Source organism: Lactuca saligna, chromosome 4 (genome assembly GCF_052625555.1).
Source record: "Lactuca saligna cultivar CGN05327 chromosome 4, ASM5262555v1, whole genome shotgun sequence".
Taxonomy (NCBI): Eukaryota; Viridiplantae; Streptophyta; class Magnoliopsida; order Asterales; family Asteraceae; genus Lactuca; species Lactuca saligna.
In genome coordinates this window covers 97199797-97223241 of record NC_136420.1, presented here as the reverse complement: position 1 = coordinate 97223241, position 23445 = coordinate 97199797, and the positions used below count along the sequence as shown (strand labels likewise).

General features: G+C 34.2%; 1 protein-coding gene across 1 annotated transcript; it reads right to left on the bottom strand.

Moving 5' to 3' along the window:
- Nucleotides 1–3715: 3715 nt before the first annotated feature.
- LOC145042441 (Cupredoxin superfamily protein) lies at nt 3716–6191 on the bottom strand. The gene is made up of 5 exons (XM_078990860.1): nt 5837–6191; nt 5637–5729; nt 5298–5510; nt 4919–5098; nt 3716–4800 (listed from the first exon to the last, which is right to left on the bottom strand). Exons 1-5 carry the CDS (start codon nt 6101–6103, stop codon nt 3841–3843), a joined length of 1713 nt encoding a protein of 570 aa, XP_078846986.1. The 5' UTR covers nt 6104–6191; the 3' UTR covers nt 3716–3840.
- Nucleotides 6192–23445: the final 17254 nt, after the last annotated feature.

The window sequence follows — 23445 nt, the reverse complement described above, 5'->3', positions numbered from 1 at the left end:
CTAGAGGGGTCGGTTACCATATAGACCACTAATGCTCTCGTTGAGAGTATACCACATGGCCTAACGTAGACGTGACCAAAAAAACCGGTTCACAAACCGAACCGGTCAGTGAACCAGAAACCGGTTTACCTCCGAACCGGTTCAGGCATGAACCGAACCCCCGAAGAACCGAACCTCCGGACTAAACCAATTCGCCATTTTGACCGTGTGATCCGGTTTCGAACCGGTTTAATAAGAACTGGTTTTTTTATCCGGTTTTGGAACGGTTTTGCATATTACCGTTTTTTTTGTCTTATTCTAATGGCTATATAGCCGTTTATGGCTGTTAGATACTCGTTTTTTGGTCCCTTTTGGCCATATTCCCCAATATTTGATAGTATAAATAGCTATTACATGTTTTGGGTTAACCAAACCTCAAAAAACCTCTCTTACTTCAAAAAACGCTCTTAATCCAAACAATGGATTCGGCTTCCGTTGGTATTGGAGATTCATCAAACAATCTTACCGTTGTTAGCATCAAAGAAACAAATAGAAATCCGGCTATTTGGTGCAACTATGATTTGTGTGTAATGTCAAACGGTATAAAAAGAGCGCGATGCAAGAAATGTGGTGATTTTTTTAATGAAGAAGGGAATTCGACATTGAAAACTCATATGACAAAAAGATGCCCCGCGGTGAAATTTGGGCCGGGACATAATCAAACAACAATGGCGAATGATGCAACATTGTGGAGTTACGATTTGAGTAAAGTTCGGGATAGGATGGCGAAGTTCGTGATTCAAGAATGTTTGTCTTTTGACCACTTCGACAATAAACGATTGACTTCACTCATCCAAGATACTCTCCAACCACAATATTGCCATGTGAGTCGTACTTCTATTAGACGTGATTGTATTGAAATGTGGAAACTTGCAAAAAATGAATTGATTTTAGGATTATAATCTTTAGAAACCGGTGTCAATTTAACTTGTGATGTTTGGACGGCTCCTCACGGTTCACCAGATGCGTACCTTTGTGTTACGGCTCATTGGATTAATCTAACTAATTGGGTAATGATGAAGCGTACGATTACGTTTGAATTGTTTGAGTACCCGCACACCGGTATAAATTTATTTAAATTTTTAGATTGTGTGATCAAAACTTATAAACCTGAAGGAAAGATTTTTTTCTATATCTTTTGATAATGCTTCAAACAACACCGTCGCGGTTGGACAACTAAAACTAAAATATAAACCAATTTGCGATGGTGTTTTTTTTTTCATAGTCGATGTGTTGCACATATCATTAATTTGGTTGTGCAAGATGGACTAACTAGCATTGAAACTATAAAAGATGGTTTCAAAAACATGCTAAAAGATATTTTTAGTTCTAGTAACGCTCGATATCATAATTATATGCAATTTTGTGTCGATGCGAATGCCCTCTTTTTAGGTCCGAATTGGGAAAATAATACCCGATGGAACTCCACTTGCAAAATGTTTGAATGTGCCTTACGTCAAAATGATACTTTAAAAATGTTCCATGATAACTTTGCAGACCGTAATAAGGTTACGACTTATCCGGAATCAAGTTGGAATACTATCAAACTTGTTACGGACATGCTTGATGTTTTTAAAAAAGCAACTATTTTTTTATCGGGTGTTTATTATCCTACAAGTTGTTTAGTTTTAAACCAAATTTTTTTAATGTGTACGAAAATAAATGAGTTTGAAATGAGGAGCACAATGTTTGCTAATGATGAAACCGATGAAAGCAAAGTTCAAAAAATATTTTCAAGAAATGTCTTCCATTATTACTTGTTCCGCCGCTTTAAATCCGGCTCTAAATGTTGGGAGGATTGAGACTTTAATTGAAAATATTTGTTACGATTTGGGTTTAATGGATGATAACATGGATTATGCATCAAAGGAAGTTTCAAAATTTAACAAAGTTTTTCAAAATTTGTTTGAAGTTTATTTAACAAAATATGGTTCAACAAACATTCATGACATGATGCAAAATACGGGGCATCCGGATCCACTTCTCACCAAAATAACGAAACAATTAGGCTTTATAATACTTTGAGGAATAAAAATTCCAAACGAGCTCGGTCTAACACCCCAAGTAGCGAGCTCGGGAGGTACATTGGCTCCGATTTCTTGTCTCAAATGAGTATTCAAGGGTTTGAAAATTTTGATATCTTGGCTTGGTGGAAAGGAAAGGAAACCCAATTTCCGATTCTAGTCGCTATGGCCCGTGATCTACTAAGCTCCCAAGCTTCTACGGTAGCTTTGGAATCGGATTTTTCTGTTAGTGGCAGGGTAATATCACCAAGAAGAACAAAACTAACCCCTTTGTCGGTGGAAGTGTGCATTTGCTTGAAATGCTATCTTGATGGCGTGGAAAGGATACAAGACATTGAACTACTAGAAGGCACATCGTTGCATGCCGAATCACAAATACATGAGGAAGAAGTAGCGATGAGAATGTTGGTGCCACTCACCCTAGAAGAGATCGAGTATGAGAGAGGATTACGCAACGATATGACGGATGACGAATAAAAAAACAAAAACAAAAAAAATTTAGATGTTTTGTGTTTTTATGTTTGAAGATGTATTAGTTTGACAATTTGGATGTTTTGTGTTTTTATGTTTGAAGTTGTATTATGTATTTCCAATATAAAAAAAACAAAAAAAAAATAAAAAAATAGGTTGAAAATTGCTCCAAAAATGTATTGATTCAAGTTGAACAATTTTTGACATACATTATGTTTTCCTACATATACACAAACATAAAATTTAAAACCAAAATAAAAGTTAATACATGAAAAGATATGTATATTATTAAACAAGGAAAAAAAAAAAAAAAAAAAAAAAACTTTTGGACATGGTCCATAACTCCATATGGGCATGTATGTGTATAAGTGTATTGTATGTATGTAAGGCTTATAAGCCTTTGCCTTCCCAATCACCCAAACCACTTAGTGTGAAGCCAAAAAAATTTATGGTTTAAGACAATTTAGAGCTTTATACTTTAAACAAAAAAAAAAATCCATTCCTATTTTACACTTATTAGCCCAAAAACAAAAAACAAAAAAATAATAATAAAAAAATAAATAAAATAGAAACCCGTATTTGCATCGAACCGGTTTTTTTTATCCGGTTTTGAACCGGTTTCTAATAAACCGAACCGGTTTACATATGTTCAGATATTTTTGGGGGTGAACCGGTTTGGGTGTGAACCGGTTTTAACTACTTGGACTTGAACCTAACCAGTTTTCTGAACCGGTCCGGTTCATAAAAAAAACCGGTTTTGGCATGCCTAGCCTAACGGATGAGCTTAATATTTAGCCAATATGTCTAAAGGCTCACTAGCTAAATCACCATCACCACATCAATTCCCACGTCCATCAGTACTTTAATGTATCTAGAGGCCCACGAGATTTACAACCTATCTTCTATCCATTAACATATCCAAAATTCCAAAACTATCATTGATAAATTAAACCCAAATTTGTGCAACCTCCCCCAACACAGCATGCAAAAACTATAGGCATGGCTTATTCTTAATATATAGCCCATAAAGTGTAGCTTGTTAATATTGTTTTACATACATTTCTTATCTTAATTTGTGGCTGTTTTGATCATAACAGATGTTTTTTCCTCGAAATTTAGTACTTGTTATTCTTATAAGACTCAAATGCCATAGCTTTAAATACTTGTATAGAAAATCTGTATGATTAAATGTGGTATCATTCATCCTTTATACAAAAGAAGCAGCAAAAATTTACATTTACGTTCAAATCAAGTATGAAGATTCATAGAAACACTAAAACAAATAAAATAATAATAATAATAAAAACTAAGGCCTAATAAATCTTTTGGTATCACCACAACCCATAATAGACGAGGGCAATTTCGTCACTTTCTCGATCCCTTCTTCAAACACCGCCCCCATACCCATAAAAAAATGAGACTCAATATGGCAATGAAACGCCCACACCCCCGGATTATCCGCTACAAATCTCAAAGCAGTCCACCCATACGGGTGAACAGGTACTGTATTCTTCATAATGGGGTCCACCAGATTATACCTCTTCGGATCCTCCGAAACATTAAACTTCCCACTTCCATATCCAACAACCCAAAAATCATGCCCATGCAAATGCCATGGGTGCGTTTCACTGTTATTGACATTCAGCGTGTTTGCATTTTGCAAAATAATGTCAACAGTCGTGTTGAATTTCAATCTATACAAAGAGTTGCTACTAGTCGCGTTCACATTTGGAGCCACCGTATTTATATCATAAGTTTGATACCCGTTGATTACATCTGGTGGTGGGGTCTGTTCGAATGTGTGTAATAAATCATGTTTAAGTGATATAAGATATGGTGTATGAGGAAGGCTAAAAGAGACATTGTTAATCGACCATTTGACACTTCCGTTGATTCGGTTTTGTGTGTTCAAAAGAATAATCACCCGGTCTGACGTCTGTGGGACTGGGTGAATATAATTAGGGTGTGATTTGATTGCCAGACTCTGGTTGACCCTGGGTTCAATCGCGCCCCAAAAGGGCCCACTTGGTGGGACCGTGGGTGGGGACCGCTTTGGGTGGTTTGGGTAGTAGTTGAAGATGGCTAAACCGGTTGGGACTGAGTTGTTACGGCTAACCATTTTTGACACTGCCCAGTAATTTCTTGATGGGTCTTGATTTGCAGTAATTAAAACCGAATAAGTTTCACCCGAGTAAATAAAAAGATTTTTTACGATGAATGGTTCCACATAGTGACCATCGGCTTCAACAACTGTCATATTATGACCCTGGTTTTTCAAAGAAACAAAAATAAATAAATAAATAAAATAAGCAATTTGTTGTTTTTTTTATGTATTTTTTTTTTTTTAAATCTAATGAAAATAGAATTTTGGTTTTAACTTTTACCTCTATTTCGAAACTGAGAGCGGCTAGAGCGGTTAGGCTTCCGATCCTTAGCCGGTAAGTTTTTCCGGGAACGACGGTGAGAACGTACGGCGAGCATTCAGGATTCGTGGCGTTACATTTTCCGGCCTCAATTCCCGGTGTACTGCAATTGAATCTTCCTCTTCCTTGAATCAACAGTGACTGGAAACAAAGTATGATAGAATATAAGAAAATTAAACTACGTTTCACACTGTGTTGGAAGCAATTTAGCCAGATCTAACTATTAAGATTTTGATTTAGTGAAAAACGTAAAAGGGAACTGATTCTGAAGTGTTTCATGAATCGAAGAAAAGTGAAAATGTGATTGGATTATTGTGTGTGAATTATAGCAGTTGAATACCTGAGGATCGCCGACCCAGACGAAGGGAACAGACGAAAGGCCGGCGGCCTGTTCGTATGCACTTTTGTGATACCAGTCGTTGAGGATGATGCTTCTGTCATGGTCGTAAGTGAAGGGCTCGACTTCTCCGTCCGGCAGCGCCACCCGGAGCGATCCGTATAATCCTGCCTCTCGTTGCATCCCGTAATGCGCATGGTACATGTAAGTTCCTGCCTGCATATTCAACCAATTTCAAATTTGATATAACAAACTGTTGAAATAGCTCTGCGTATGTGTTCTTAATGTTATGGATTAGGGATTAGGGATTAGGGATTAGCGATTAGGGATTACTTTACTTACCCTGTCAACAACAAACATATATCTAAAGGTGTCTCCTGGTAAAATAGGGCATTGAGTAACGCCTTCCGTTCCATCAGCCCATGGAGTTCCAATCTGCGAAATCATGAATCAAAAACAAATCAGTTACGTACATCTTCAAATACTAATCAAATCGATTCAAATCAACCGGTGTGTTTGTGTTTGTGTTTGTGTTTATGTACCTGTCTGATACCGTGCCAATGAATGGCGACATTTTCAGTCAACAAACTGTTCTTAAGATCAACGATAACGGTGTCGCCTTGCTGCGCGCGTATCGATGGACCAGGTGTTCTTCCATTAATGGTGATGACTAACTTTCTGAAGCAATCCTGTGATTTGAACTCGTACTTAACCTCCCATCTATAATGTCGAATCCTGGCTTCAACGATTGAGTTAAGGCTAAAAATGGAAAGCAGCAATACGCATAGCAATGGCAGATTCTTCGCCATTAGTGTATGTTTGTAGCGAAGTGAAAGTGTGTTCTAGGTCGACCCCTGATTCGCTGGTTGTATTGGTTTTTGAGCAGGTAAGATCTATGAGAGTAGTATATATATATGGGGTATGGTGGGTGCCTGTAGGAAATTTCTGTGGGGTTTCCTTCGATTGTATATGTAATAAGTCGCCTTTTACTTTTTTATGCACAAGATATTTGACTTTGAACGAGAGAGTGGATTACTTAGACAACGAAGGGAGGAACTTTCTATAACTTTAAAGTTTATATAAATATTTCAAATTTGAAGGTTTCAATTGTAAATCTATCATTATCAAAAATGTTTCAAAGTGAATATCTATTATATGAGATTTGGTTCTCATGCCTCTATTGCTCATCTTTCATAGAAGCCCAATTTATGTTACATACTGTTTTATTAGATTATTATTTATTTAATATATATATATATTTTAAGTAAATAGTTTTATGGTCCCTAAATTATTTGTGGATTTATGAATAGTTAAGGATTATATTAGATTTGTCCGTTCCATAAAAAATAATAAATGCTAACCGATACATATAATCATTATAAGAGTAACGACAACACTCTTAATAAATTAAGTAAATTTATAGATCAATATACATATATGTAACAAATTATAACATCTAATAGACTATGTCAGTAAGTTTATAGTGCAACACCATAAATAAAAACTGCTGCTTTGCTTTGGAATGTTAAAAAAGTAGGAATGAAATCCGTGTATTACACGGGTTGATTTAAAAAAAGATTAAACAATAAATTAAAATGTAAACATAAAATATTTTTTAATGTACAAATCTAAAATAAGAAACGAAGAATCGTATTTATTACAATTTAATATCATATATATCATATTTAATACTTTACATATATAATTATATGACTTTAATTTTAAAAAATAAAACAATTCAAAATTTGACAAGTAAATAATATTTATTTTAAAAATGCTACAAAATAATAAATATCAAACCTCATGAGAGATTGATATATGATAAGAAAAACCTTTATTTATTAAGGACGATGATTCAAAATTTGGTCATATACACAATATCAAAGAATAATACTTCATTTAACTCTTATGTATTGTTTGTCACGTTTATTTTCTTGTTAGACAAAAACTTTTTCCATTTTTTTACTAAAAATGTCACATATCCAACCTCTCCGGCACAATCAAACAATTTGTACGATTGGAAAGTACTATGTTTATATTAGTATGTTGGTGGTTAGACAATTTGCTTCTTTTTCTTATTTTCCAATGCTATGTTCGGCTATATTTGGTATGATGTTTTAGTTATGTTTATATTTGGCATGTTGGTGCTATTTGCTATATATTGTTGGAATTTTGCTCTGGTGTAAGATGTATTGTTTTGTTTGTAATTATCCCAAGGCATATTCGTATTCATGCTTCGCATTGTTGATACTATAACCATGACATGTTTCATGTATCCGAGAATGTTATTTGGTTCTCTCGTATGTTATGCATAAATACCGGCACATGTTATATTGTAAATGTGTGTATGTTTCATGTTTTTACAAGTAAACAACAAAACTTTTTTTGAAGTGAAAAACTTTCTAAAATCGTAAAAAGATACAATGTGTATATAGATTAATGTTCTATTCTTCAATATATTTAGGAATTATTTGGCATAAATTTTGGGTGAAACTAACGTCAAACGTGACTTCTCATTTATCTAGATGACATCATATACAACATGAAATAACATCTTGCTTTTTAAAATGATTTTTAGTTTATTAACACATACCATATAAATAAAAGAAAATTCATTCTACAAAGTGCATAGGATCTTAGCTAGGTTAATAAAAAGTTATGTTTGCTTTAACACATGCTAAGTATAACTTATAGTGATTGAAATCTAAAAGACTAACTCGCAACGACTTATGTTGCCTTAATTTTTTTTCACGGAAATTAGTTGCGAAAGGTGAAAAGTAAGATAGGCTACTACATATTATTATATTATATAATATAATATAGCTGCTTGACTTGAAAGGTGTTTTAGCGTTTACCAAGACCATGTCAAAGTGGCATCAAATATTGGAGTTGGTCAACTTTACACGAGTATTGTGCAGGCAAGCCTCGATGATTATAACGGAGAAAGTTAGTAACGACGTTGATTTTTAATAAGTTCTTTACAATTATTCAATTATTCTAACTCAAATATCAATTACACGAGTGAGATATTGCTAAAGTGGTTGGAAGTTATTTAAAATAATAACTTAAAAGTCTTATTAGCATCCACATAGGTATTGTCCAAGTAATTACTAATAGTATCCCAAACAATTTTTGAATCAAAATAATTAAAAGGCTGTTTGATAAATTGTTGATTGAATAATAATTGATTGACTAAATGTATTACTGAGTCAACACATATGGTTTTTTTTTTTTTCAAATTCAATAAGAAGCGTTATTAGAGGTTATTAAAGGCTATGAGACTAAATAAGATTTGTTTATTTGTTGTATGAAATAGTCAGAATCTAATAGAGTTGGATTCAAACAAACTCTCGAATAAAAAATCATATCAAAGAGACACAAATTATAAAGGGAAATATAAACGTACCCCCTCAATTGTATTGTGTATCCTTCTTCCCTCTTTATGGGTGTAATAGTGCTTGTGTGCTCACTAATGATGTGACAATTTATGGTATGTACCCTTAAAAAATCGAAATCATGATGTGATGATTTTCGGTTGGTTTGAACCAATAATATTTTTTATTCTACTAATGTTTTATATAACAATTATAAATGAATATTATATATAAGTATAAAAATAATAATAAGTGTTAACGATTTACAATAAAATAACGAAAATTTTATATTTTTGACGTTTTTAATAAATAAAGTTTAACAAAATTGATCTATTTTCATATTAATATACTGAAATTATCACATATACTATTTTATACAATATTATGGAGTCTTTGAACATATGTTAGCCAGTGGCTAAAAACCCAATTGTTAAAATCAATTTATAACAAAAAAATATTATGAAAATGAAGTTCTTTTAAGGTCCCATCCCATGCATTGGAATAAAACTTTTTCTTAAAAAAAGCTGTGGGAAACTGGTACCAAACGAAAACAAATGAAAAGAACAAAAAAGAACTTAGATAGTGGGTTTGACGCGTAATTGTGATAGTGAAAATCATATTATATTATTCGAAAAAATCACATAGATCATTACGAATGTTAGTTTATGTTTTTATAATCAAGTTTTGAGCAATTTGCAAAATTTTCAAAATGATAATTGTTATTTATGAGTTTTTTTTTTCTTACCGTTTAGTATTAATTTTATGTTACATAAAATATATTTTTTTTTGACAAAAGTTACATTTTCTATTTATATTTCTGCTTTTAGATTTTAGACTAAACCCTTCGGACACAAGAAAAATTAATTACTCCGGGATTTCAAGAAGATGTCCAAAATTTGAGAAACAAATTTAAAATTTTGTGAAAATACTTCACTTTTTACTAATATGTATTAAAGAATTAAAGGAAATAACGAGAATGAAGTAAATTACGATACAAATGCATAAATGATGTCATTTAGGAGGTGTTTAGATAGGGAAAAATAGGCTGTTTATTGTTTAATCTCACCCCAATAAACAAATTTAAGTATTTGGATAGGAATCTTTAAAAATCACTTTATTACGGTAGGAATAAGCCAAATAAATTGATTTTAATAAACAATGGAGGAATGCTTATTGCTTATTGCTCATTTTACTCATATAAGCTATTTTATTTGTCAAACACTTACAATACTTATTGCTTATTGTTTATTCTCACCGCAATAAGCTAATCTAAACATATTTAAAATATATATATATATATATATATATATATATATATATATATATATATATATATATATATATTTCTTCCCACCACAATAAGCAAATAAGCAATAAATTAATAAGCTAAAAATTATTTATTCAAACATCTCCTTAATTGAAAAAAAAAAATACGTTGAAGATAAACTTTTTTATTTGTATAAACTTTATTCTTTTGCTTTGGCTCGTAACTCCCATGTTTTCATGTTATCATTTAAAGGGTTTTTGATGGTTTTCAAAATAAAAAGAAATGATGTCGTATATGATTCTTGTTGGCAAAATGAATATCAAAATATATTTATAGGATGTTCGAAGATTGTATCAATGAACAATAGTGGTCTTAATCGGCTTGTTATCTTAGACCACATGGAGTTCAACATGTATCTGTTTGTTTGATGCATAAAACAAGTTAAGATGTCAAACCAACTTAGATCGCTAATCTTCATTTGTTACAATCTTCGAGTATCATGTAAGTAGATTTTAATATGCATTTTGCCAACAAGAAATAAACATTAGAATTATTATAAATAAAATCATTCTAAGATTGATATCGTTTTCAACAAGGAAACCATAAAAGTTGAAATTAGATCTTAAGTAAATTGGAGTTTGGCATCTTAGATTTCTTTTTTAATCAAACATAATTGTAGTTTCTAAGAATGAAAATATTATAAGAGTTAATTACTATAAAGATACATTGTCATACGAGCTAACTTACCATAAAAGTACGCTTCCCATAAATGTCAATTTACCACATAACTATCATAGTTCATTGTCTAAATGACATTTTGTTGGATTAGTGTCTAAGTCCATAACTATTTTGGTATGTACTTGACCCGATGGTGCATGGTCCTTTTGGGTTGCCTTCACCAAAGCAACTTGATTGGAGAAATGAATAAAGAGAGAGAGGATAATATGATTTATTAATATGTTATAAGAATAATATATTAAAGGAGAAATCATATTTGTTTAATTAATATTGGTCAATAATTAATTAAGAATTAGTTTTGTGATCAAATGTAATTAATTAAACTAGAGGGGCTGATTTGTAATTATGTGATAGTTACAAAATAAGGTAAGGATTATCTTATTTATATGGTGGACGAATTTAAGGTTGGAAAGCCTTAGAATTCGAGTATGATAAGGATTCAAGGATTATCTTATTGGTTGCTTAATGGATAATCAACTAGATAAGGATAATGACTGAAACCCTATCTCTACACCTATATAAACACCCCTAGGGTCATGAATTCGTGAATCCCTTCCCAAGAGGTCCTAGATACGAATTCTAACCTCTCACCTCTCTCTTTATACCTTCTCTATTTGCTTATGGTGTTTGTGAGCCATTAGAGGAGTGACACTTGTGACTCTAAGCATTCCAAAGTCAATACAAGGAGATTTGGGATTGTTATTGCTACATAACAATCAAGGTAATATTATAAACCTATTCTTATGTTAATATGATTACTTATATGCTAGAATTAGGGTTTCTTTATGTGTTCATAATGTTGTGTATCTAATAGTGAAAACATAGATCCAATTCTAGGGTTGCATGCACACATAGGATTGTTTGTATAAAAACCAACAGTGGTATCAAAGCCATTGGTTTTGTTTTCAATTAGCATGATACAAATGTATGAACTTGAAAAATTAGGGTTTATGGCCAATAAACCCTAGGAAGCTTGGATTTTCGAAATTAGGGTTCTTGAACCCTGATTTTCGAAATTGGTTAGGGTTTCCTAAACCCTTTCCTTAGCCACCAAGTTTTCGAATTCTAGGGTTATCCAACCCTTGATTTTCGAGATTACCCTCCTCCCCAAGATAAGATCCTAAATTTTAGGGATTTGGATTATCCTATATCTTGTAATTATCCTTTAATGGTTATATATGGTAATTATAGATTTTGCATTATCCTATCCTTATTTTCGAAATCTATAGAGATATTTAAGGGATTAGGATATCTTAAATGTATAAATGGTAATTATCCTCATGATTTAGATAATCCCTTATGATTTAATAATTAAATTAATAGCCTAATTTAAGATAATTATTAAATCAAGAGTTTTAATATTTAAAATATTAATTTATATGGGATAAATTCGAAAATTTTAAGAGAGATTAAAACTAAATTGTTTTGAAAAGTTTCAAAACTTGCCCTCAAGTTTTGGAATTTAAAAGTTGATTAAAAGTTAATTAGGAATGTTAAATTCTAAAACCCTACAAATGTTTTGAAAAGTTCATTTCACACCCTTATGGTTTTATTAATTAATTAAGGAGTATAATTAAAAGAGATTTAATAAATCCATAAAAGTTTAGGTTAACAAATTAATTGAATTAAAAGTGTAATTATTAAAGTTAACCACATAGTATTTTAAAAGTTATAAAATACACCCTATACTATATATAACATTAAAAGTCTAACATTATATATATGTATAACTAAAAGTCAGTCTTACCGTTAGTAGGCCTCATTCATGAAACTGGTCTATAAGGGGTGTTTAAGGAAATTGCCTATAAAATGGCGATTGAATGGGTATCCACTCTTACCCACCGCACTCTTGACTAGTGGAGGGTCGTTAGCCGAACGGGTAGGATAGGACGAAACCTTCCATTACAAGTATAATGAATTATTAAAGTAACTAAATGTTTTCATAAAATTCCCAATCTTAGTTACTTAGGCAAAGTGAGTCGATGCAATTCCATGAAAGTACACTTTGTGCCCTTGCGAAGACGTTAGTGGAGCATGTGTGGTTTACCGGCACACTAAATGGTTCTAAGCAAGGTAGCAAAGGGTGACTCAATGTTTGTCATAGTTCGGTGGAGCGTGTGTGGTTTACCGGCACATCGAATAGGTGATTGTAACATGTGAGGGCACCATGTAAGTTTGCATGGTTATTCACACCCGCTTTGTGATCCTCGGCATCCCAGTCACAAACAAGAGGGGCATATCGAGATTTAAACATGCCATTGAAATGTTCAATGAATCTCAAAGGATCTAGGAGTTTTCATAGATTTAAAACTTAAATTTCTTTTTCGTTTTTCATGGTGGAAATTAGTGAATCGTCATTCACTTACCTTCAAATGTTCTGCAATTTGGGTTACGGCATCCCTCTCCCGAGTTGTAGGATGTTGTGTTGGGTCCTAGCCTTGGAATTTCATTTGGGTGATTTACCAAGGACTCAATCAATCAACTAACTTGAATTCGTTTTTCTCCCGATGTCAAAGTTCGACAACTATGGTCTTCTCAAATCCCGTGGAACAAGCATTCCACGTGAAGATGATATTCCACGATTCGATCGAGGAACAAGAAATCATGCTTCACTTCCTCCTCCTCCAATTATTCTCCCTAACCCACAAGATTGTAAAATTGAAAAGTTCAATATCACTCAAGCCCTTTTGGCAAGTAAACATAAAGAGGGCAAGTCGGTGTGTGCACACGTCTTAGGGATGAAGTCACACATTGATAGGTTAAGAATGATGGGATCCGTTGTCGGTGAAGAGATGGTTGTTGATTGGGTTCTTCAGTCACTTCCTAACTCGTATAGTGAGTTCGTAAGAGAGTACTATATGATGAACCACGACGTGACACTTATAGATCTCACCTACATGCTTATTGCTGCTGAATCAACAATGGTTTGGCGCAATAGAAAAGCAAAGTTGATTGGTGAATCTGCCTTCAAGACCTCTATGGATATAGACAATGGCAATGAAAGACATGCAATGATCGAAAAGTTTGATCATAAGAGAAAGGCGATGTCTGAAGTAGTTCCATGTGTTGTTCCAAAGGAGTCAATTTGCTTTTATTGCCAAGAGAAGGGACATTGGAGACGAAGTTGCCCTATTTACCTAAGAGATCTAAGATATGGGAGAGTCAAAAGTATGACTACGATTTAGGTAAGAATCCACTATCTAACTCCATTAAGTTCCTATTCATTGATTCTTAATACACGATGTGATAAGATTGCATTTGAATGTTTTGAAGGATCGGTGAAAAGAAAGGAAGCTTGATAAGAGAGCAAGATGAATCTAATCACAAGAGATGGATCTCGATCTCATGGACTTGAAGATTGGATTTTGAGCTTAGATAGTTATGATAGAGTTGTTGGAAATTTTCTTTTTACATAGTTTTCAATAGATTGTGCATTGTAAGGACAAATGCTTTTCCGCTGCTTTTATAAATAAAATAAATTTTGTTTGACTTATTTATTTATTTGTTTACTTCCTTGCAATGAAATCGTTATGTGAAAATTGATGTTTGCATATTTCTACAACGAATGGATATGATTCTTAGTTATGTTATTTATGGAAATGTCAAGAATTTACCAAATAGGGAGAGTTTCTCATCGCCCAAGTTTCAATTGGACAGAAACTTGGAATCATGCAACGCGGATGCATGATGAATGAGAAATTTCATATTTGGAAATTAGACTAATTCGTTGACAAAGTGTCAAGTGAAGAACTAGGAAATCAAGCATGCAAAGTTGTGTGTTGATTAAGTTCACCATAAGAGTAACAAAGATATTCGTCATGATTTACTAAAGGTTTAGTAAATATGATTATACTTATAAGAATAGGTGTAATTTTGAATTGATTAAAGGATTTAGATAAATAGCAAAACAAATAAGAAGAATCAAGTAGGCAGAAAGATAAGAGTTTCTCCATTCTAAGAAGAAGGGAGAGTAGCTTTTATGCTTTATAATTGGTCTTAATGATTAAGAACCATATCTCAATTGATCCTCTAAGTGAGTCTTAGTACAATTGTATGTTTAAGAAGAGGAATCAAGGATTGAAGAAATGGTTAAATCAAGAAGTCTATCATACTTCGTTCCAATAACAAGTCTTAAAGTTAAGATTGTGACAATGAGTGAAAAGCATTAAAGGTTTATAACATTCATCAAATGTGGAAAGTTGTAACGTCTTGGATAAGACAAAGGCCAACTAGGACCAATTTATGAAGTGTTTTGATAAAAACTACACTAACTCTTGAATAATTGTTTGTCAAGAATTGTTTATTGACAAAAGAAGCTTATATGTCAAGGAGTCAGTGGGAGTCTTAATGGTCTTGAAAATTTTTTGAAGAACAAATCAAATAAACCTTATCAATCATCACTAGCACACGAGTTGAGGTTCACGACCTATCGTGTTGACGTTATTTTGTTTCTATGCCATTCAAATTGAGTTAATTATGCATGTGAGTTCTATGAGTTCTCATTTGAACACATAAAAGGCAAAGCACCTTAATCAATGAAAAGTACATTGATAGGAAAAGATGAGATGCTTAACTACTTGGAAGACGTGGTGGGCAGCTGTGCTACCATAAGGCAAGAAATCAAGATTAAGAAAGTTCGGTCCATATGAGTTTGAATTTGTCGTAAACTTTGGTTTTAACAAATTCACATGGATAGGAACAAATACACCGCTTTAAATCTAAGTGTCATAAGATTTCCTCCTTCATGAAAATGATTGTGAGGAAATGCTTTCACTAAGAAAGATTTTAAGAAGATAGTGATTGTAAAGTTGCATTCTCGAATTCAATTATGGTTACGGTATCCCTTTCCATGATTTGAATTATGAAGTTTGGCAATTAGTCTTAATAGTTTAGACACACATATGAACTATCTAAGGCAAAGGTGTATAAGTTCAAGAAGCCTTGATAAAAGATTATCAAAGTATTAAGTATTAGAAACATGGACTTAAGAAATTCAATAGGTATTGTTTTTCTGAAAGTTAAGATGTTTATGAATACATGTCGAAGCTAGTGGGAGCATAAGTGTTATGTTTTATAGTAATCATCATGATAGTGGGAGAATAAAAGTTATGATTGTATGATTATTATCGAAAGTTTTGCAAGTTGGCAATATTAATTATAGAAAACAAGAGTCATACTTTGCAAAGTTGTAAGAGTTGAAAGGTTGTTTTGCTATAATTAAGGGAGAGAATATTATGCTTCATTTGAAATCTAAAGGCTTAGGTTGAGAAATGTTAATAAATTTAGTCAAAGGTACATAGTGTATTCTTAAAATTTCGATTATGATTACGACATTCCTTTTCACAATTCGAATTTTTAAAACATAGCGAATAAAACATTATGCATCGTGTCCCATACGCTTCGGGTATAGGATCGATTGCAAATGCTTTAATGTTTGACCATTCTAAAATTTTCCAAATGTCTAGCGCATTTAGAGGAAAAAGGGACTAGAATTGGTTTTGACTAAAATAATTAAACAACTATCAAAGGACAATCTAAAGTTCGACGAGGATTGGTTGCTTGTGAGTAGTTGAAAGCATGGTATTGGATGGACCATATCGACATTATTATGAATAGAAAAGATTCTATTAAGAATAATTTGTCATATGGAAAATATGGAAGCGTGTCCATATTAGGAATTGAATATAGAAAATCTATGTCTAGATTAGAAAATTTTATGCAAAAGGATGTTCAAAGGAATGTACTTTGAGAGAGAGACATCATATCTAAGGAATTGTCTTGTAACAATCTCCGATAGAGGACTTTGTAATATCATTGGCAATAGTCTTTGTGACTTTGGTGCAGTGACATTACGAAAGGTTTGTTGCGTAAAGTGTTAGAATCTAGCATATTCTATAAGTAGCAAGAATTTGATATTCGAACACTTATGAAAAAGGATTTGGAGTTGTAAAATGAGAATGATTGGAAATGTGTTCAAATTGATCTATTTCACAAAGTAAGAAAAAATAAGTAAACATTGTGTGCATGCTAGGAGCATGGGACAAGTGTAATAATTCAAGTAAGAAGTTGATTACCCGAAACGACAAATAATGAGTAATCGATATGGTGATAAATAAAACGTGTTTTGTTTATACTCAAAGGTTTGAGGTCATATGGGATTAATATTATTCTTGTGTTTCACCTTGCATGTTTAGACTTCCAGAATAATTGAGTTTATTAAGAATAATCGAATTATTCGAACGGGCCACAGTCGTTCATATGTTGGAAGTAGATATGAATGAAGACTGTCGTGAATTGGTGTGTGGATTGTCTAGAAAAGTATTAGACATAAGCAAATGTTTGCTGCAACGTTCATGAGTGCTTATGAATATGATTTGAGCATTGGATTAAACCCACGCTCACTTGGATCGCTCCATGAATTGTATCACGAGTGATTTGTGAGACGATAACATCTTATATTCTTGAAACCGAGATGTGTGAGTTGTATCTTGTGAATCGGTTGCACAGTGATAATATGTAAACGCATTAGTAACTTGGTGTTATAAAACATATTGTTGTGTGTAATTCGGTGAGTGAGTGCAAGCGAGCATTGTATCAAAGTTTATCCGTTCCTTTTATCCAAATTAGGATAAAAGCGATATCTTTGGGCCCCTCGATGGTTTAGTGATGACATACGTAAATGCTCGGCCGGGCTAGGGCTAATTTGATTTGTTCAATTAGTTTGTCGTCATAAATCAGAAATCGAGATATAGTACAAAGAGAATGATTTGAAATCATATCTCATACGATATCTAGAATGGAGGAATATATGATCCCTTATCTAAGGACACGCGTATCTGATAGGATCAGAGTTGACAGCGGCTTTGGAAAGCTACGATTGCAGAACAGGATCTGAAGTCATATGCAGAATAGTTGTTAGACTTATCCAAGTGGGAGACTGTTGGATTAGTGTCTAAGTCCATAACTATTTTGGTATGTACTTGACCCGATGGTGCATGGTCCTTTTGGGTTGCCTTCACCAAAGCAACTTGATTGGAGAAATGAATAAAGAGAGAGAGGATAATATGATTTATTAATATGTTATAAGAATAATATATTAAAGGAGAAATCATATTTGTTTAATTAATATTGGTCAATAATTAATTAAGAATTAGTTTTGTGATCAAATGTAATTAATTAAACTAGAGGGGCTGATTTGTAATTATGTGATAGTTACAAAATAAGGTAAGGATTATATTATTTATATGGTGGACGAATTTAAGGTTGGAAAGCCTTATAATTCGAGTATGATAAGGATTCAAGGATTATCTTATTGGTTGCTTAATGGATAATCAACTAGATAAGGATAATGACTGAAACCCTATCTCTACACCTATATAAACACCCCTAGGGTCATGAATTCGTGAATCCCTTCCCAAGAGGTCCTAGATACGAATTCTAACCTCTCACCTCTCTCTTTATACCTTCTCCATTTGCTTAAGGTGTTTGTGAGCCATTAGAGGAGTGACACTTATGACTCTAAGCATTCCAAAGTCAATACAAGGAGATTTGGGATTGTTATTGCTACATAACAATCAAGGTAATATTATAAACCTATTCTTATGTTAATATGATTACTTATATGCTAGAATTAGGGTTTCTTTATGTGTTCATAATGTTGTGTATCTAATAGTGAAAACATAGATCCAATTCTAGGGTTGCATGCACACATAGGATTGTTTGTATAAAAACCAACACATTTACCATTCAATAAATATAAGTACATTGCCTATATGATTGGAACTATGTAATAAAGTTTCATATGTACTTTAAAGTCAAAGGACATTTACCATTCAATAAATATAAGTACATTGTAACGCCCGCAGATCCGGGCTAGTCGATTAGAGACGTTAAGCGTCAAAAATTATTTTTTGATGGAAGATTATTTTGAAGGAATCATCTTAACTAAGTTATAGAATATGTTACAAGGTTTTCGTGCATACAAAGAACACCGAAATCCGAGTTATAACGAAGAAGTTATGACCTGTCGAAGTTTCGCGACAGAACCGACACGACACAGCGCGACGTAAATAGTGAATTTACATTAGAGCGATATTTAGCCTTAGCAATCTAAATGAAAGTCATATATTTCGTTAAACCATGAGCGTGCATAAAAAGAACGTCCAAATCTGACTTCGTATGAGGAAGTTATGATTTTTCTAAGTTTCGACTTAGCGGAATGCAGCCCGAATACTCGATTTGAGATCGAGCGGTTTTTAGCCGAAACAATCTAAATGAGAATCGAAGATCTCGTTGTTAGTAGCGAAATGGTGAAAAGTTAGGCGAGAACGGACGTCAGACGAAGAAGTTATGAATTTATAACGAACTTTTTCTGTCCCGGCCTTCTAAAAATAAATAATCAAAATAAAAGTCAAAATTAGCCGACAGAGTCTAAATGAAAGTTGTAGAGTATGGTCTGACCTTCGCGTGGATATAAAGAACGTCGAAAACGGAGCTCGTATGCGAAAGTTACGCAATTTAGAAGTTCGACAAGTCAATTACGCCCCGCGTAATTTTAGTACGCCCCGCGTACTCTGACCGATACTCGAGTGCCACCAGTCGATGCACGCAGTGACATCAAAGTACGCCCCGCGTAACCCGAGTACGCCCCGCGTAACCCGAGTACTCCCCGCGTAACTTGAGATTACGCCTCGCGTAATCCCAGACCCTCAGCCTATAAATAGAACTCGAATTCAGCCATTTTCTCTTGTTCAAACTCTTCCCTCTCTCTAAGTTTTGCCTCGATTTGCGTGCCAATCATACCCCAATGCCCCGGTAATATTCCCAAGCCCCGAAGCAAGATTCTAAGCCCCGAGGATCCCAAAGAGCGTTATTCCCGAGCCGAAGCGCTGCCCGCGAGGAGCCGGTTTTTGTGAAGATCTTCCAAATCTACGGAGAAACACTACTTCTGCAAGCCGTAGTGCTGCCCGATCATCTTCTAATCAAGTGAGTGTGTGGTTACTTTCTTCTAACGCATAATTATTAAGTATTTAGTATAAAATACGTGTTATGTGTATAATATAAAGTTGTTTATATGTGTGGGTGTATAGTCCCTTTCACAAACACGGGTATAATACAAGTATTGTTTGACTGTATTAAGTATATGTTTGGGTGAGTGTGTAGTTACCTTCTTTTAACACATAAATATGAAGTATTTGTTATAAAATACGTGCTATGTGTTTATATATTGTTGTTTCTTTGAGATGAGTGTGGGATGGATGTTTTATATAGTTTTTAAATGAGTTAAACTGTATATGTATTTTATATCTACAAATATGTTGGGTAGAACATGGGTTGATGAGATAGTTGGTATGTGATAAAACGATGAGGTATGAAAGATGATTAAGAATGATATTGGCAGATGCACCAATTAGAGAATATCATAATACTAGCAGATACGTTTAAGAATAATATCGGTAGATGCACCAAGTAGTGAATGTCGTAATCCTGGCAGATGCGCTTATAGGATAATCCTGGCAGATGCGCTTATAGGATAATGTCGGCAGATGCGCCTAAAAGATAATGTCATAAACCTGGCAGTCGCGCCTCATAGTGTATGACGTAATCCTGGCAGAGGCGCTTAAAGGATAATGTTGGCAGATGCGCCTTATGTAGCAATGGGAGTTTGTGCTAATTCCTTAGGTCAATCCTTAGGAATGAATGAATGATGGGTAGTTGAATTTCCTAGGGTAAAATCCTAAGAAATAAAGAAGATAATAGGGATGGGTAATTGAGTTGATTGTTTGATGGTTGAATATAATAATTATATTATTGTGGGTTGAAAACCCTACATGCTCACCAGGCTCCCAAGCCTAACCCACTCAATTTTCTTTGTATCACAGGTATCAATACGAAGACGTATTTCACTGAGAGAATAAAGGAGATGTAAATCATTAGTGATAATAAATGTAAGTTTTGTTTATGCTTATGTGTCTGTATCGGAACATGACATCCCAAGATTTTGTTATATAATGAAAATACTTTTCTTTAAGAAATGCTTTGATAAATTTTTATCATATTTCTTTATTTTGGGGACAAATTCCGCAACAATTTTCTTCAAACGATTACTCTGATTTTATAAAACAAAGCATAAACAAATCGGTCTTTTCTGGCCGTGAAAATGGGGATGTCACAGTTGGTATCAGAGCATTAGTTTAAGCGAACTAGGAAATTGTAGGAAATTTCTAGACTTAAACTTAGAATGCTAAGTAATGATTGTGAGCAGTGTGTCTAAAATATGTTAGGTAGTACACCTAAATTGACACAAGCACTAGTTTATTTTAGGAATGATGCCTAAAATGCTTTTATGTGCTAAATGTTTTGTGTGATAGCTATATTGGTGCTATTTTTTTTTTGTTCGGATCTATGGTCTGTTGCCGACCGGATCTGGAAACCTTATGTGTTTAGGATTCTAAGCGTATGTCTACGATATTAGAACTAGCATGTAAACGTTTCAGAGTGATAAGGATGATTTGAATATCTATCGTGAATAAGGATCTAATTTCACCTTATTCGGTGTATAGATCAAAAATGGTGAGAACAAGAAGTGGAGTTGGAAATGCTGATGAAAACAGGAATCAACCACCAGTGATTGAGCAAATACCTGTCATAGCAGCAACACCTGAGCCGATAACAATGGCTGGTGTATAATTAATGATTTAGACAATGTTGGATCGTCAGATGGATGAGATGAGACGCCTGCTTCAATAGAATCGTGAAGAAATGTTAATTCAAGTGGAAGAGCCCGAAGTGAATGAAGGGCACTCGGAAGGTGGAAACTTTAGTGGATCTGTTGGTCAAGCCAACCCACCGATAGTTAGGCAAAACAACCATAATGGAAGGAATGATGGAATGGGATGCAAGTATAAGGATTTTCTGACTTACAAACCATCGACCTTCACTGGAAAGGAAGATCCGATCGGAGTTATGGATTGGATATCAGAAATGGAGCTAGCCTTCATGACTTGTGGCTGCAGAGGCAGGTTGCAGACTGTCTATGCAGTGCGTCAGTTCCGAGGTGGAGCTGTTCGATGGTGGAACACTCTAGGGAAGATCCTAAGCCCTAACGAGCCACTGCAACTGTCTTGGGCAGAGTTCTTGGTGCAATTCAAGCGCAAGTTCTGCTCGGCCCAAAACCTGCTAGAGTTGGAGAACAAATTTCTGATATTGAAGAAAGGCAGCAGGTCAGTGGATGAATACACTAATGCCTTCACAGACAAGATGGAGTTTGCTTTGCGCATCGTCCCAGATGAACTGACAAAAGTCGACCGGTATGCAAAGGGACTCCCTTGGGAGTATGCGGTGCCAGTGCGTCAGGCACCTACACTAGAGGCAGCTATTTGGGCTGCCAAGTCTGTTGAGAATATGATCAAGGGGAGGACTGACAGTAAGGTTGAAGTTAGCAAGAATAGAAAGTTAGAAGGAACTTCAGGTTCTAATGAGAAAAGAAAATTCTCAAAGTCTAGAGGAGGAGGAAGGGATGAGGCAAGGTGGTGCGATAAGTGCAAAAAGAAGCACTCAGGAAAATGTGGTGCGGAGGTGACATGTTTCAAGTGTGGAAAGCATGGGCACTACGCCGATGAATGTATTTTCAACAAAAAGGTGTGTTACGAATGTAACGAAGAGGGGCACTTCAAGCAAGACTGCCCAAGGAAAAATCAAGCAGCAAGGCTAGAGGCGCCGCCAAAGCTAAAGGCAAGAGCATTTCAAATGATCCTTGATGAAGCAGATGGCAATGCAAGGAATCAGGAATAAGGATCTTATATCTAAAGATCAAGTTATAAAGTAGCGATATGAAAAGTATCATGTATGTAGCCTATTAGAGGCATAGTATAGGGTGAACTTGAACTTTTGTGTAATCGTTTCAAGGAATTAATATAAACCCTAGTTTTGCTAACTGATGTGTTGAATGATTGTCATATTTTCTTGTATGGTGACTCGGTCGACTGCGGGACAATACTTGGGACGAGTATGAGTAGGTGTGAAAGATAGTAGATGCATATACTACCGGAAGCACAGGACTCGCACTTGGATCAGGGAAAGTCACAAGGTTACCAAGAAGCTAGTAATTGATTCCATTTTGTTCTGGTATGTCATTACCATTGTTTCGGTAATGACTAGTAAGATGGTTCTTGTTCCGACCCTAGTGGTCATATTTAAATTTGAGTTCGACTATGAGGAATATGTTACGTGGTCTAGAGGACCAAGTTAGATGTAACATCTGACTTAAGTTAGAAAGTTGAAGTTAATGTGATTGATAGTGTCGCGCTCATTGTTAAAAGAAGTTTGTAGGTAGAAATGCTACATGCTGAAATAGGATTATATCACATTAGAATATGAAGAAAGGTATATTCCATCCTGGAATTTAACTTCATTAAAGACCGAGTCTAAGCGTCGCATCGTGCGATGAGAGGTCAATAGAGCACGACCCATCGATTTGTTACAATAGATAAATGAAAGTAATTATCTTGAGAAGAAGAAGGAGTCCACAATAAGGACTTGTCTGGTAACTTGAAGGTTACAATTGAAAGTACAACATAGTACGATAAGCAGATGCAAGATTGGGCATCTTCTACGATCAAGAAAGCCATAGAGTTAAATACTCTTTCGAGGAAACATAGAAGTTACGGTTATTACCTAGGATGAATAAATAACGTGTGGAATCATTATGCAATTCCTATTTCGTTGATGATTTCGGGACGTAATCATCCTAAGGGGGAGATAATTGTAACGC

Bases quoted from the DNA above. Each gene is read 5' to 3' on its own strand.
- LOC145042441 (XM_078990860.1), bottom strand. From the start codon at position 6,103: ATGGCGAAGAATCTGCCATTGCTATGCGTATTGCTGCTTTCCATTTTT. The intron at 5,511-5,636 runs GTAAGTAAAGTA...TTGAATATGCAG, and splicing joins ATATGTTTGTTGTTGACAGG to GCAGGAACTTACATGTACCA. The intron at 4,801-4,918 runs GTAAAAGTTAAA...TTGAAAAACCAG, and splicing joins CTCTCAGTTTCGAAATAGAG to GGTCATAATATGACAGTTGT.